The sequence below is a fragment of the Hemiscyllium ocellatum genome, chromosome 35 (assembly GCF_020745735.1).
Source record: "Hemiscyllium ocellatum isolate sHemOce1 chromosome 35, sHemOce1.pat.X.cur, whole genome shotgun sequence".
NCBI lineage: Eukaryota > Metazoa > Chordata > Chondrichthyes > Orectolobiformes > Hemiscylliidae > Hemiscyllium > Hemiscyllium ocellatum.
The window spans coordinates 46,882,719-46,898,182 of record NC_083435.1 but is presented as its reverse complement, the minus strand read 5'-3'; the positions used below and the strand labels follow the sequence as shown (position 1 = coordinate 46,898,182).

Below are 15,464 nucleotides of genomic sequence, written 5' to 3'. Positions count from 1 at the left end.
GACTTGATAGAAAGATATGAAATTATGTCAGGCATGGATAAGGTGCTTAATTCAAATTTTTTACCGGGGCCAAATGTCAAATCCTTCATGGCATCCAATCAGGGTGAGAGCGGAAAGTATAAAGGAGATTCTTGAGACACATTTTCGCAATTGAGGTGTTTTTAGATTAGATTACTTTTAGATTAGATTACTTACAGTGTGGAAACAGGATCTTCGGCCCAACATGTCCACACCGACCCTCCGAAGGGCAACCCACCCAGACCTATTCCCCTATGTTTACCCCTTCACCTAACACGACAGATAATTTAGCATGGCCAATTCACCTGACCTGCACATCTTTGGACTGTGGGAAGCACCCGGAGGAAACCCATGCAAACACAGGGAGAATATGCAAACTCCACACAGACAGTTGCCTGAGGCGGGAATTGAGCCCAGGTCTCTGGCGTGGTAGAGGTAGAATTGACAGGAACATTTAAGTGACACTTAGACACATAAATGAATATTTTATGAATAAAAGAATGCAAGCTATGTACAGGCACATGGGATTAGTTTAGAATGGAATCGACAAAGATGTGGTAGGAGAAGGGCCTATTCATGTGCTGTACGTTCCATATTCTACTACTTACGGGCATCGAGTTAAACTAACAGAGGTCCAAAACGGTTGTCTTGTGAGAAGAATGATATAGAAATGAGAGAAAAACGAAAAGATCAGAACAGTGTAGTGACATGAGTAAAGAGAAGCAGATTCTGAAAATGAGGGACAAAATCATTAACTAAAACTGTACATCACAGAAAATTATCTTTGTAGAAAGTAGACATTAAATAAATTAAGTTAGCCTTTATTTGAAGGCACATATGCAATAAAATAAATTAATTAGTGTCATAATTGGATTGAAATTATTTTGCATGTTAGCCAAAAAACGTGGTGGTGGAAAAGCACAACATATCAGGCAGCATCCGAGGAGCAAGAGAATTGATGTTTCAGGCATAAGCCCTTTATCAGAAATTTTTTTCTAGCTGTAGGATTCGTTGGGCTTGAAGTAAATGTCCATGTCGAGTCAATCACCGGAAATGGAGACGGAGAGGTCCAGGAAGGGGAGGGAGGTATATGTGATGGTCCAGCTGAACTTGAGGTCAGAGCTATAGACACTATAATGGTTATAAACTATCATGTTGGTGAATAAATATTCCAGGGCACACAATTTTTGGTAAAGACATGCAGAATATTCACAAAGGAGGAGTTACCTCTTAGTAAATGTTGACATTAAGTCACATGTGAAATAAATCTGTCTTCAGGAGGATCATAATAAATATTCAGTGTAGCTGGAACTTAGGAATAACATCAGTCAGCAGTGCTCTGACTCTAGGGTGGCTCAGTGGTTAGTGCTGCTGTCCCACAGCAGCAGGAGCTGGAGTTCAATTCCAACCTTGAGCAACTGTCTATGTGCAGCTTGCACATTTGCCCCATGTCTCCTCTGGCTGCTCTGATTTTGTCCCACAGTTTAAAGATGTGCAGGTTAGGTCGATTGGCCATGCTAAATTGCCCGTAGTATCCAGGAATGTGTAGGGATAAGATGAGATACTCTTCAGAGGGTCAGTATGGAGTTGTTGGGGTCGAATAGCCTATTTCCACACTCTAGGGATTCTATGAAGAGCTCATGGGATCTCTTAGAAAAATCCTTAACAGTCATGTAATATTGGAAGGATCATTGAATAATAAATATGGAAGCTTTTAGAAGAGGCAACATGATGATCTTGGGGCACATGCATTGCTTTCTGACACAACAGAATTGCTAAGAGTGCTGAAGAGGACGAGTTTTAGAACGTGTGTGTGTCAGTGTGACATTGTATCACCAGCCAAGGTTGTAAACCTGTTAATATTTAATATTGTGTAATGAATCTCGCACAATTAGTATCATTGTCATCAATGATCCTCACAGAATATGATCATTATACAATTGGATCTCGCTATGATTCTAGGTTTGTGAAGCAAAGGCAAACATATGTTTGATTCCAAAAAAAAATACTTATATATGAGGGAAGGATTGCCAGAAAAGTACATTACAGCGAAAAATGGTCAAAGATGAATATGCATCTCTACTCATTCAAGAACTTCAGTGTTTTACTTGTTTCAAAGGAGAACCATAGTATTGAAAGACCGAAGGTTGTTAAAGCTTTATAAACTCACAAGCAACAACTCAAAAGCTGTTAAAAAGACAGAAAGTAGAATTGGACAGTAAAGCAGTAATTGGACAGTTAAGAAATAGTAAAGCAAAAGAACACAACACCAGGTTATAGTCCAACAGATTTAATTGGAAGCACTAGCTTTCAGAGCGCTGCTGCCTCATCAGGTGGTTCCAAATCATAAAACAAAAGAGAATAGATTTTTTTTTTACTTTGATCCAACAAGTTTATTCGAAACAACAAGCTTTCGGAGAGATGCTCCTTCATCAGATGAAGTCCCGAGAGCACTTCACCAAGGAAGGAGCAAGGCTTCAGAAGCTTATAATTTCAAAGGAACCTGTTGGATCTGTTTACACCTGTTATCACCTGGTGTGGGGTGACCTCTGAAATTGTCCACTCCAGTCCAACATCAGCATCTTCACATTATGACTTTATAGTTTTGGCTTTGGTTTTCAAATTGCAACACGAATAACATGTATTTTGGTTATTAATGTCCCAAAATCATTTGTGTTTACCTTGATGCTCAGAACACTTGCATCTGCTGGAGTCTCCTTTTGAAAGACAGCAAGGCCCTGCTCATTGGTGTTTGTTGATTGGTCTCCATCAATATTTACCGACACATTGACAGCTGGAGTCCCATCCGGATAGGTTATGGTTGCCTGTTGACAAAATTAACGGAAATCGTTCATAAGAATATCTCTTTCAAATTCTTGTCCACCAATTCAAAACATCGATCTGGCTTATTTAAATCAGATTTCTTGAGTATTTTAAGATTATGACCTTAGTTAACTTCTTAAGTAGGATCTATAACACAGGAATGTGTTCAATTCGCAAACTCCAAAAGCAGCAGAGAGTGCTACACTTGAAGTGACAGCAGCCTCCTCTGTCGTAATATTGTTTTGCTATCTGCAAATCTCAGAGACTATGTGAAGAGATTGTTCAGTAAGACCACATGTGCAGATGAAAACTGTGATCGGCTGGATTTATCTTGGCAGCAAGTGCGATTCTCGCCATTGTGCTAAAGCGTAAAGTTAAAAATCACACAACACCAGGTTATAGTGCAACAGGTTTAATTCGAAGAACACTAGCATTCGGAGTGTCGCTCCTTCAACTACCTGATGAAGGAATGACGCTCCGAAAGCTACTGCTTCCAATTAAACCTGTTGAACTATAACCTGGCGTTGTGTGATTTTTAACTTTGTACACCCCAGTCCAACACCGGCATCTCCAAATCATGCTAAAGCATGCCAGAGGAACAATTTAATTGGGGTTGAATGTAATACTATATCAACCACTTTAAGATTTACTTACGATGACAGTGAAAAAAGACTTTGGAGAGAAGAAGCGCCTGTTTTTTGACAAATCGATGACGTAGGGTGAAGAAACAAACTTTATGCTGCTGAGTTCCACCTCCTCCATTTCACCACCTGCGCACAGTCGGAGACACGGAAAATTAATCAGTTTTGATTTCTGACTGACTTCCTTTGACAGTAAGTACAAAACCTATGAACTCAGAATGGACAAGATCAGCAAGTGCATCACAACAAAATGAACGTAATAATCCAGTCAAACAATATCGTGAATCCTGCACTGTAGGACAAATTCCATGAAAACTTCATGGGACACTTCAACTCCAGGGCATCAATGTGAACTTCACCAGCTTCCTCATTTCCCCTCCCCCCACCTTACCCCAGTTCCAACCTTCCAGCTCAGCACTGTCCTCAGAACCTGTCCTACCTGCCTATCTTCCTTCCCACCTATCTGATCCACCCTTCCTTCTGACCTATCTCCTCCATCCCCACCCACATTCACCTATTGGACTCTTTGCTACCTTCCCCCACCCTCCTCTCTGACCTATCACCTCCGTCCCCACTCCTATTTGCCTATTATACGCTTTGCTACTTCTCTCACCCTCCCCTCTGATCTATCACCTTCATCCCCACCCTAATTCACCTTTTGTACCCTTTTCTACCTTCTCCTCAGCATTCCTTCACCCCACCACATCATTTATGTCTCCACCCTAGAGGCTTCCTACCTGCATTCCTGATGAAGGGCTTTTGCCCGAAACATCGATTTTCCTGCTCCTCGGATGCTGCCTGACCTGCTGTACTTTTCCATCACCACTCTGATCTAAGCTCCATGAAATCCCACCCCACCAGGTCTGTCTTGTTATATTGAACAGATCGAGAGCAGTTGTATAGGCAAGGGATTCACAAGCAGTTTCTTGAGGGCTAACAAAAAGATAACTGCTAGATGTTGGCCATTTCAGTGACACCGATGTTCCATTTGCTTTGCTGTCACAGAACATTACTTGTAAATATATAAATATTTTTTTCCACTCCAGGCAAAGGCTCACTTTGCAGAAGTGAAACATTTTGTAGCAGGATTGAACTTTTTCTCTTTACAAATCCACGAAAGGAATAATCATGGAATATTTTATAACTGTGAAGTAAATATAACAATGGTCTTAGGGGAAATAGAATCCGATGGCTTAAACACAACAGCACAGAGGAAGAAAAACATTAAATGCATTGAAGTTCAGCATGCTAGCATCTCCAAGTTTTTTTTAACCAAAGTTGGACCTTAGGGGACCTTGTGCAACAGGGATTGCATTTCATGGGGCATTGGCATCAGGTTTGGAACCGGGGGGATCTGTACCGTTGGGACGGTCTCCACCTGAACCGATCTGGTGCCAATGTTTTAGCGAAGAGGATAAATAGGGTGGTCAGGAGGACTTTAAACTTCTGAGTTGGGAGGAAGGGAAAGTGAAAGCGACAGGGAGAATGGAGTTAAATGGAAAGATAAGCAGAGGATAGCATGTATGCAGGTGGATTTAAGATTGAGGCAGACTAGAAATGCAGCAAAAAGGAAGGGTAACTTAGGATATCTTATGACTTCCAATATCTCTAATGATAAGAAAGTTAGCATTAAGGCACTTTACCTGAATACTCGTAGCATTCGTAACAAAGTAGATGAACGAACAGCACAGATCATCGTGAATGATTATGATATGGGAGGCATTACAGAGACATGGCTGCAGGGGGCTCAGGACTGGCAGTTAAACATCTAAGGATTTACAACTTATCGAAAAGACAGGGAGGTGGGCAGAGGGGGCGGGGTTGCCTTGTTAGTTAGGAACAAAATTAAATCTATTGCACTGAATGACATAGGGTTGGATGATGTGGAGTCTGTGTGGGTGGAATTGAGGAAACATAAAGGCAAAAAAACCATATTGGGAGTTATGTACAGACCTCCTAGCAGTGGTCATGACCAGGGGCACAACATGTACCGGGAAATAGAGAAGGCATGTCAGAAAGGCAAGGTCACGGTGATCATGGGGAACTTCAATATGCAGGTGGACTGGGTAAATAATGTTGCCAGTGGATCCAAAGAAAGAGAATTCATGGAATGCTTACAGGATGGCTTTTTGGAACAGCTTGTCATGGAGCCCACAAGGGAGCAGGCTATTCTGGACCTAGTGCTTTGCAATGAACCAGACTTTATAAAAGATCTTAAAGTAAGGGAACACTTAGGAAGCAGAGTTTATAATATGGTAGAGTTCAGTCTGCAGTTTGAAAGAGAGAAGGCAAAATCGGATGTAATGGTGTTACAGTTAAATGAAGGTAATTATGAGGGCATGAGAGAGGAACTGACGAAATTTGACTGGAAGCAGAGGCTAGTGGGGGAGACAGTAGAGCAAAAATGGAAGGGTTTGTGGGTATAATTGAGGACACAGTACAGAGGTTCATCCCCAAGAAAAGAAAGATTATCCGGGGAGGGATTAGACAAACATGGCTGACAAAGGACGTCAGGAAATGTATTAAAGAAAAAGAGAGATCCTATATAGTGGCCAAGAGCAGTGGGAAATCAGAAGATTGGGAAGGCTAGAAAAACAAGCAGAGGATAACAAAGAGAGATATAAGGAAGGAGAGGATCAAATATGAAGGTATGCTAGCCAGTAATATTAGAAATGATAGTAAAAGTTTCCTTCAATACATAAGAAGCAAATGACAGGCAAAAGTAGACATTGGGCCTCTTCAAACTGATGCTGGAAGGCTAGTGATGGGAGAGAAGGAAATAGCTGGAGAACTTAATAAGTACTTTGCGTCAGTCTTCACAGTGGAAGACATGAGTCATATCCCAACAATTAAAGGGAATCAGGGGCTGAGTTGTGTACGGTTGCCATTACAAAAGAGAAAGTGCTAGAAAAGCTAAAAGGTCTTAAAATTGATAAATTGATAAATCTCCTGGCCCCGATGGGCTAAATCCTAGAGTTCTGAGGGAGGTGGCTGAAGAAATATCGGAGGCATTGGTTGAGTTCTTTCAAAAGTCACTGGAGTCAGGGAAAATCCCGGATGATTGGAAGATCGCTGTTGTAACCCCCTTGTTTAAGAAAGGATCAAGACAAAAGATGGAAAATTATAGACCAATCAGCCTAACCTCGGTTGTTGGTAAAATTCTAGAATCAATTGTTAAGGATGAGGTTTCTAAATTCTTGGAAGAGCAGAGTCAGATTGAAACAAGTCAACATGGATTTAGTAAGGAGAGGTGGTGCCTGACAAACCTGTTAGAATTCTTTGAAGAGGTGACAAGTAGGTTAGACCAGGGAAACCCAGTGGATGTGGTCTATCTAGACTTCCAAAAGGCCTTTGATAAGGTGCCACACGGGAGGGTGCTGAGTAAGGTGAGGGCCCATGGTGTTCGAGGTGAGCTACTGGTATGGATTGAGGATTGGCTGTCTGAAAGAAGGCAGAGAGTTGGGATAAAAGGTTCTTTTTCGGAATGGCAGCCAGTGACAAGCGGTGTCCCGCAGGGTTCAGTGTTGGGGCCGCAGCTGTTCACGTGATACATTAATGATCTGGATGAAGGGACTGGGGGCATTCTAGCAAAGTTTGCTGATTATACGAAGTTAGGTGGACTGACATGTAGTACTGAGGAAGAGGGGAGGCTGCAGAAGGATCTGGACAGTTTGGGAGTGTGGTCCAGAAAATGGCTGATGAAATTCAATGTGAGCAAATGCGAGGTCTTGCACTTTGGAGAAAAGAATACAAGCATGGACTACTTTCTAAACGATGAGAAAATTCATAAAGCCAAAGTACAAAGGGATCTGGGAGTGCGAGTTGAGGATTCTCTAAAGGTAAACATGCAGGTTGAGTCCGTGATTAAGAAAGCGAATGCAATGTTGTAATTTATCTCAAGAGGGTTGGAATATAAAAGCAGATGTGCTATTGAGACTTTATAAAGCTCTGGTTAGACCACATTTGGAGTACTGTGTCCAGTTTTGGTCCCCACACCTCAGGAAGGACATACTGGCACTGGAGTGTGCTCAGCGGAGATTCACACGGATGATACCTGGAATGGTTGGTCTAACATACAAGGAATGGCTGAGGATCCTGGAATTGTATTCATTGGAGTTTAGAAGATTAAGGGGAGATCTAATAGAAACTTACAAGATAATACATGGCTTGGAAAGGGTGGACGTTAGGAAATTGTTTCCGTTAGGCGAGGAGACTAGGACCCGTGGACACAGCCTTAGAATTAGAGGGGGTCAATTCAGAACAGAAATGCGGAGACATTTCTTCAGCCGGAGAGTGGTGGGCCTGTGGAACTCATTGCCGCGAAGTGCAGTGGAGGCCGGGACGCTAAATGTCTTCAAGGCAGTGATTGATAAATTCTTGATGTCACAAGGAATTAAGGGCTACAGGGAGAGTGTGGGTAAGTGGAGTTGAAATGCCCATCAGCCATGATTAAATGGCGCAGTGGACTCGATGGGCCGAATGGCCTTACTTCCACTCCCATGTCTTATGGTCCTGTGGTCTTAAAGAGTACTCCCTGCTGTGTTGCAGAAAACAATGCATCTAATTTCTTCCCAAGAACAATTACTTCAGAACAGAATTTTGAGAAAAGGTGATTTTTGTTTTATATTTGCATATTATCCTTTCTCAGATCATGATGACCGATTTAAAAGCTCACATTAATATTTCATCAATTTTTTTCCTTGAACTGAATCCATCTCAGGGCTCATTTGAGATTCTTACATAAACATGCAAAATAATGTTAAACATCAGGCAACACCAGGTTATAGTCAAACAGGTTTGTTTGGAAGTATAAGCTTTCAGAGCGCTGCTCCTTTGTCAGCTAGTGGGGCAGGATCATAGGACACAGAATTTATAGTAAAAGATCAGAGTGTCGTACAACTGATGTGATATATTGAACAAACCTAGATTGCTGTTAAGTCTTTCATCTTTTGTAATGGGTTGCAGGCTTTGATTCATTAACATGTAAATCCCAGAACTTCTCTCAAGTCACATTCCCGGGTTAACTTAAAATTTTATATAGAAAAGTGACAACTCAGCTCAATTGGTGCGTGAAAGGTGTAAGGTTCGAATCTGTCTGTATTGCAATCTTGAGTCAGACAGGATCTATTTCCAAAGTAGGAATTTATACAATGTCACATGGATTCACTGCCTACAGATTGCAGGCAAGGATGCCCCAAGGCATGGTAATTTGGAGACACCAAGCAGATGCTATGATTATGGATGAATGGACAATGCACAACAATCGCCAACAGGGGTGTTCCCTCCCAGTCGGGGAACCTGTCAGTGGTCAGGGGCATTCACCTCGGATCTTCAGGTGACCGTCCTCCAAGGTGGACTTCAGGATATGCAGAAACACAGAATGCAGAGGCTGATAGCCAAGTTCTGTGATCATGAGTAGGGCCTCAATCAGCTCCTTGGGTTCATGTCACACTATAGTGACCCCAGTGCACTATACTCCACACGCACACGAGCACACATAACATATACTCTTACACACACACACACACACACACACACACACACACACACACACACACACACACACACAAATGCAGACCCTCTCTAATGCACATGCTCTCTCTCAGACTCACACACCCCACACATACACTCTCACATGCACACACAAACACTGACACTCTCTCCATCTCCTCCACACACACACACACACACTCTCACACACACACACACTCTCACACACACACACACTCTCTCTCTCTCTCTCTCTCTCTCTCTCTCTATCTCTCTCTATCTCTTTCTCTCCCTCTCTCCCTCTCTCCCTCACATGCACACACACTGACATCTAACTCTATGGAGTCAACTTGCATTTGCAGGATTGTATTTACAGATGCATTCTATTTTTTTGAAAAAGCACCAAATCCGTCGGCAGACATTTTATAAATTCCTACTTTGGAAATAGAACCAATCTGACTCAAGATTGGAATACAGACAGACTCTAACCAGACACCGTAAATGAATTGTCTGAGCTAAGATGTCACTTTTTAAAAAATAAAACCTTACGCTATCTCAGGAATGTGACTTGAAAGAAGTTTTGGGATTCATATATTAATTAATCAAAACTAGCATCCCATTCTAAAAGATGAAAGACTTAACAGCAATCTAGGTTTGTTCAATATATCGCATCAGTTGTATGGGATGATATTTTCCTATAAATTCCATGTCCTACGGTCCTGCCCCACTAGCTACTTAATGAAGGAGCAATGTTCTGAAAGCTCGTGCTTCCAAACAAACCTGGTTGACTATAACCTGGTGTTGTGTGGTTTTTAACTTTGCCCACTCCAGTCCAACATTGGCACCTCCACATCATAAAATAACAGGAGCAGAAATACCTCATGTAGCCCTCAAGGCTGCTCCATTATTCAATACAAGCATGGCTGATCCTTTTGCTTTCATGTTACATATCCCCGATACCCCTCTTGTCCCTGTAATCCATTCATAACAGGAGTCAGTCTTTATAATGATATTATTTAATAGCTCTCCTGTGCTGTCTTCTGAATAGAGAGTTCCAAAGCTGCACCCAAACTTTCTAAAAGACAAGAAAGTCCCTATCTTGGAATGGTGAGCCCTGAATCTGAGACAGATCAAAAGTGGCCCACAAGAGGAAAACTCCTTTCCAGAATCATATCAGTGAGACCCCAGGATCTCATACACTTCTCTCAAGTCGCCCTTCATTTGCATAAACTCCAGTGTAAACAAGGTGAAAAAAGATGTTAAACGGATGCTGGAGATTAGAGTCGAGAGTGTGGCTCTGGAAAAGCACAGCAGATCAGGCAGCATCCGAGGAGCAGGAGAACCAATGTTTCAGGCAAACCGAAACTTTGATTCTCCTGCTCCTCGGATATTGTCTGACCCGCTGTGCCTTTTCCAGCACCACACTCTCAATTTCATTTTAAACAAGCACTCTCCATCGAAAATGCATCATAAGAGAATCCAATCATTCAGCATCACATAGTCATGTGCGTAGGGTCACTCATTGCAGATTTCCTTCATCAATACTGAAGTGGAGTAGATTTTTCTTTCTCATTATGAAAGCTGACAATTTCTGCTTAATGCATCTGAGACCGGAACTGCTGTTCCATTTTTGACAGATGTGAATTCATATTGTGAGAATTCAGGCAAACAAGTTGGATCATGAGATCAGTAATGAACTCTAAGCTATAATTTCCAAACAAAATGCTTGCGTGTAGGATTAAGATTGGTCAAGGGCATAAGTGGAAAAATCATCTCTTTTTATTTACATTTGTGTGCAACAATATTTTACTTTCATTTGAGTTGGCCTCATTTTTAGACTTTTTTTCTGTATCTAGCACATCTGGCTCCATATTGTACTGAGGTGACTAACTGGATGAACTCTTCGTATGTTTGAGATAAATTTGAATTAATGCAGCAAAAACTGCCATAGCTCAACCTGAACATAACTGGCATCTACAAGCAAATAATTCTCTTGGTCCAACAATAGCTTAGTGGTACTAATTGGAGACTATTATTTCAGCTCTCATTCAGCTAATGTTGTGGAGAAGATGGATCAAATTGCACCAAGCAGTTAGCGAAATTTAAAAACAAAACCTGGATGAAACAATCTGGCTCACTCATGTCCTTTGGGGAAGGAAATCTCCCACCCTTACTCGGTCTGGTCTACATAGACTCTAAACCCACTGTTCACTCCCAACTGTTCTCTTGGCAGTTAGGGCTGAGCAATAAATACTGACCCAAACAGCAACACTCATATCCTGGGGAACTAATTCTTCAAAAAATTCTTGCTTTCCATGTGCAGTTCTACATTCAAGCTGCAATATATTTTACAAAATCTGCAGCAAACAGCCTAACCCTTGAGTTAGGACTTTGCTGTAACCTCAGTCAGGGTTAGGGACTGAGAAACGTACATGTGGTTTGGATAATTCAGCTTACTTACTGACTAATTCCACAGCAGTCACTGCCATATAGAGATGCAAACCCACAAGCTCATCAATGGACAGCAGGTTGGATTTTTCCAATAGTCTTTGTGTGTTGAGAGATGACTCGACCTCACCCTTCACCATCTAAAAATAATGAAAAATAAATTTGCATATCAATAACCTAAGCATGACAAGTGCCTTAATATATTGGTTTGCTTTTGAACTACAAGGTAATAGTACATGAAAGCAAAACTTTGTAGATACACAATGTATTTCTGAGATACTACCTCATGTACTGAAGTCGCCTGTGTGTTATATTGAGGATATCTTATTTGAGAAAAGACACCCATCGGCCCAGAGTATAAAAGGAAAGAAATTGACAGATTATGTGCAGGGTGCTTAAACATTACATTCTTCTCTGAGAGTATAAACAAGTGTATATAAGTGTGCATTTATAAAATGATTAAAAGAGTTGATATGTTAGTTATTGTCTGGCTAATTTTTCGAAACTTGCAAGAAAAATAAATGAATACACCTAACATTACTATTATATAGTAAAAGGATTAGGATTAGGGTTAGATTTAGCATTAGAGTTAGGGTTAGGGATAGCCGCAACCCAAACATCCTTACAGATAACATTTCATTGTTCTGAGGTTAGTGAAGGTGTGTATTTTTGAAGATACTGTTCATCCATTTGTGAGGAACAGTTGAAAATGTCCAAAATAGCATTGATTGATAGATTATCTTTTGTTGGCTAAGTTTAAGGAGGGCTTGCAACAGATATGGTTAAATGAAAATAAACCACAGACAATTCAAGAATTAATCTTATCATGAACAAACTCATGATTTTTAAATGTTTGACTCCTGTTCTTGTATTTCATGTATTTCTTTTTGCCACCTTATGTAAAGAAGAATCAACCACTTGTGATACTAAAAGGGGTCAAGGACTAAGGCGTGCAGATGTGAGAGTGGAGATGAGATCGCAATCCAACCAGTCACGATTTAATAAATGACGTAATAAATTCAAAGTGACAAATATGCTGGTGTTGAGACAAAACCATGATTTGATGTTGCTGCATAGTCCAAGAGTTTTATCACTTCAAGTGAAAAATTCAAAACAGATTTCAACATTCGAACAAACATGCAAAAGAGAAAACAAATCGTCATTGATGTGTGAGTGGATGAAATGTTGAGGGTGAAACTCTGTTGAATGTATTCAATTTCAACACAGTTAGAATATCATTCTAAAAGCATTTAAAGCTTAAAACATGCAGGAAGATGTTGTGGGCTAAGCTAAATGGGACTTTCTGAAACTGTGCCAAAATATGGAACATTAACTTGTTTCTTCCAATTTTCCATTTGTAGAGTCAGGACAGTAGAAATAAACAAGGAATATACAGGTGAGAATGATTAATCCAAATTTGGTTGAGGTATAACTCATATTTTTATCAATTAGCCATCTCTACAAAGTAAAGCAATAAAGGCATAGTTACTGTTAGTTCTTGCTCAAGACCTCCAATGTACGTCTTGTTCCTTCCATGAAGGATTCCAAATCTTACATATGCCTTTCCCTCGACAGCCTCCCCAAATGTATGCCTTTCAAAATAACAGTTTGATCTTAGAAGAAGGTAATGACATAACATGCATAACTTGTAATTTATTGCATTTACGACCTTTTTTTTAAAAACAGCTCTAATTAGATTTATTAACCTGCATGTAAATGCAACCAGATAATCAACATGACTAGAGGCAATATTACAGATTATCAACTTCATTTATGGTAAAGCATTTAAGGTGAATGCTTTACCATAAATGGAGGCCCTTGCAAATATTGCAACATGAAAATTTGTCACACAGTTGGAAAATGACCATTACCAAAAACGTACAGTTACATCGATTCTGGATGTAGGTTTGATCACTGAGCTGGAAGGTTCATTTTCAGACGTTTGGTCGCCAGACTAAGTAACATCTACAGTGAGCCTCCGGATGAAGCACTGATGGTGTAGTCCACTTTATATTTATATATTTGGGTTTCCTTGGTTGGTGATGTCATTTCTTGTGGTGATATCATTTCCTATGGTGATGTCATTTCCGGTTCTTTTTCTCAGGGAGTGGCAAATGGGATCCAAGTCAACGCATTTGCTAATAAAGTTCCGGTTGGAATGCCATGCTTCGAGGAATTTTTGTGCATGTCTCTGCTTGGCTTATCCTAGGATGGATGTGTTGTCCCAGTTGACTGGGACACATCCATCCTAGGACAAGCCAATCATTGTCAGTGAATGATTCATCCTCACCTAACAGCTCGAAGTCTGCTAACAGCAGCACTTGCACTGTTTCAACTGATGCCATTGCAAGCAGTGACCAATTGATCATAGAACAAGCAACTCTGCAATTTCTGTGACAATACACCAAGATCTGAGCTATCCATGGTCAAAATGCATAATCCCTCATTCAAAATGTGTTATTGATTCTGATTAAATAAATGCTTATTTTTTCAAACCCTGGCTAGGTCTCTCAAGTTTTTAGCAAGGAAGTTTGACACTCACTGCATAAAGGTACAGATATTCGCCTGTGCATAAGAAGCTCTGGATCCATAATTTATGAATTAAAGATATTTTAATTAGGATGCAAACAATGTCATTTTAAACAATGTCATTAGAAACCACAGCAAACTTCACCCTTTAAAATACTGCAAATATATTGGCTGCTGTATTACCTGTGGACTCACTTACATTGCCACTATTTTGAACTTGAACTCCTCCTTGGTCACAAGGTAGAACATTTGATCTGCTTGTATCTTGACATCAAACCTGGGGAGAACTTCATCAGCATATAGTTATGTTTCAATCATTGGAGAATCTTGCAAAAACTGACAGTTCAAAATGTTTTAAATGCAATGCACATTCTTATCAAAATTAGCTTCTCCATCAGTTCCACACGAGACCTATATGTGACAAGTTGACAGAGGTCCCCATTACATAATTAATCTGCTCATTTTCAGAGACTGAAAAACAAGACTCTTTCATCTTCACAGAATCTGCAGTTTTGGAGCAGTATTCCATTGGCGGTATGAGGATTTAAAATTCTTTATTCATACATTGTATTACTAGTGAGCTTGGATATATAGGTATGTGTGTATATCTATATGTGCAGAGACAGTGTTAGTGCTATGCTGGTTATGATTTGGAAACTGAAAGCAAGAGGCATTATGCAATGACAATATCATGCGAAACAATTCTATGGAGATCAGCGTCAAGGATGGCAGTGGCTGCCGTCTGTGGGAGGCAAATACAAAGAAACTCTTGCACTCACACGAAAATACATGACATTTTTTCACACTCAGACAAGCACATAGCTTCACAATGGGACAACGATGTACATCCAAATTAAGAAGCATACTTCAGCTCTAGGAAACTGGAGACAGATGGAGCCCTTGAAGAAAACAAAGCTGGCAGCAAAGAATTCAAAGAAGGAATTACGAGGGTTAAAAAGGTGCTAGGAAATGTCTTTGACAAACAGGATTAAGGGAAATTTCAAGGAAATTTACACATATTAGGAACAACAGGGTAACGAGGAAAAGGATAGGTCTACACAAGGACAAAGAGCAAATTTTAATGCAAGGAAAGGAAGTGAGTGAAATCCTTTGCTATGAAGTTGTAGGTGTGCACTGTACTTTGAAGAGAGTGAAAGCTGGCAAGGACTTAACAGACACACAGTGTGCTGAAAAATTTAAAGATGTGACATTTGGCTGTGAAACAAACAGCTGGAGCTGAGTTGCTATGTTACAGAACAATTCAAATTTAGCCAATCAGTTTAAATTATGCTCCAAGATAACAAAATTCAATCACATCTGAATTTCACTGTCTTGACAACATCAAATCAATGAGACGATTTGATGTTTTGAGGTATAAAAATCAGGTATTTTGAACAGTTAGCCAGAGAGAGAGGCATGAGCACCAATACAGACTGCCTGCAAACTTGCTGTCTGAAAGGTACATTGATCAATGAAAGACTGTACAGCAGAAGACTGAAGACAAGACACTGGAAA

General features: G+C 40.4%; 1 protein-coding gene across 1 annotated transcript in view; it reads right to left on the bottom strand.

Moving 5' to 3' along the window:
• The window catches only part of LOC132832662 (complement C4-like), a 230,046-nt gene that overhangs the window by 163,791 nt on the left and 50,791 nt on the right, over nucleotides 1–15,464 (bottom strand). The window contains exons 7-11 of the mRNA XM_060850740.1: nucleotides 14,149–14,236; nucleotides 12,910–13,012; nucleotides 11,434–11,560; nucleotides 3,496–3,611; nucleotides 2,700–2,843 (exon numbers count right to left, since the gene is read on the bottom strand). Of these exons, the coding sequence (XP_060706723.1) occupies nucleotides 2,700–2,843; nucleotides 3,496–3,611; nucleotides 11,434–11,560; nucleotides 12,910–13,012; nucleotides 14,149–14,236 (578 nt within the window). The remainder of the gene's footprint in view (nucleotides 1–2,699; nucleotides 2,844–3,495; nucleotides 3,612–11,433; nucleotides 11,561–12,909; nucleotides 13,013–14,148; nucleotides 14,237–15,464) is intronic.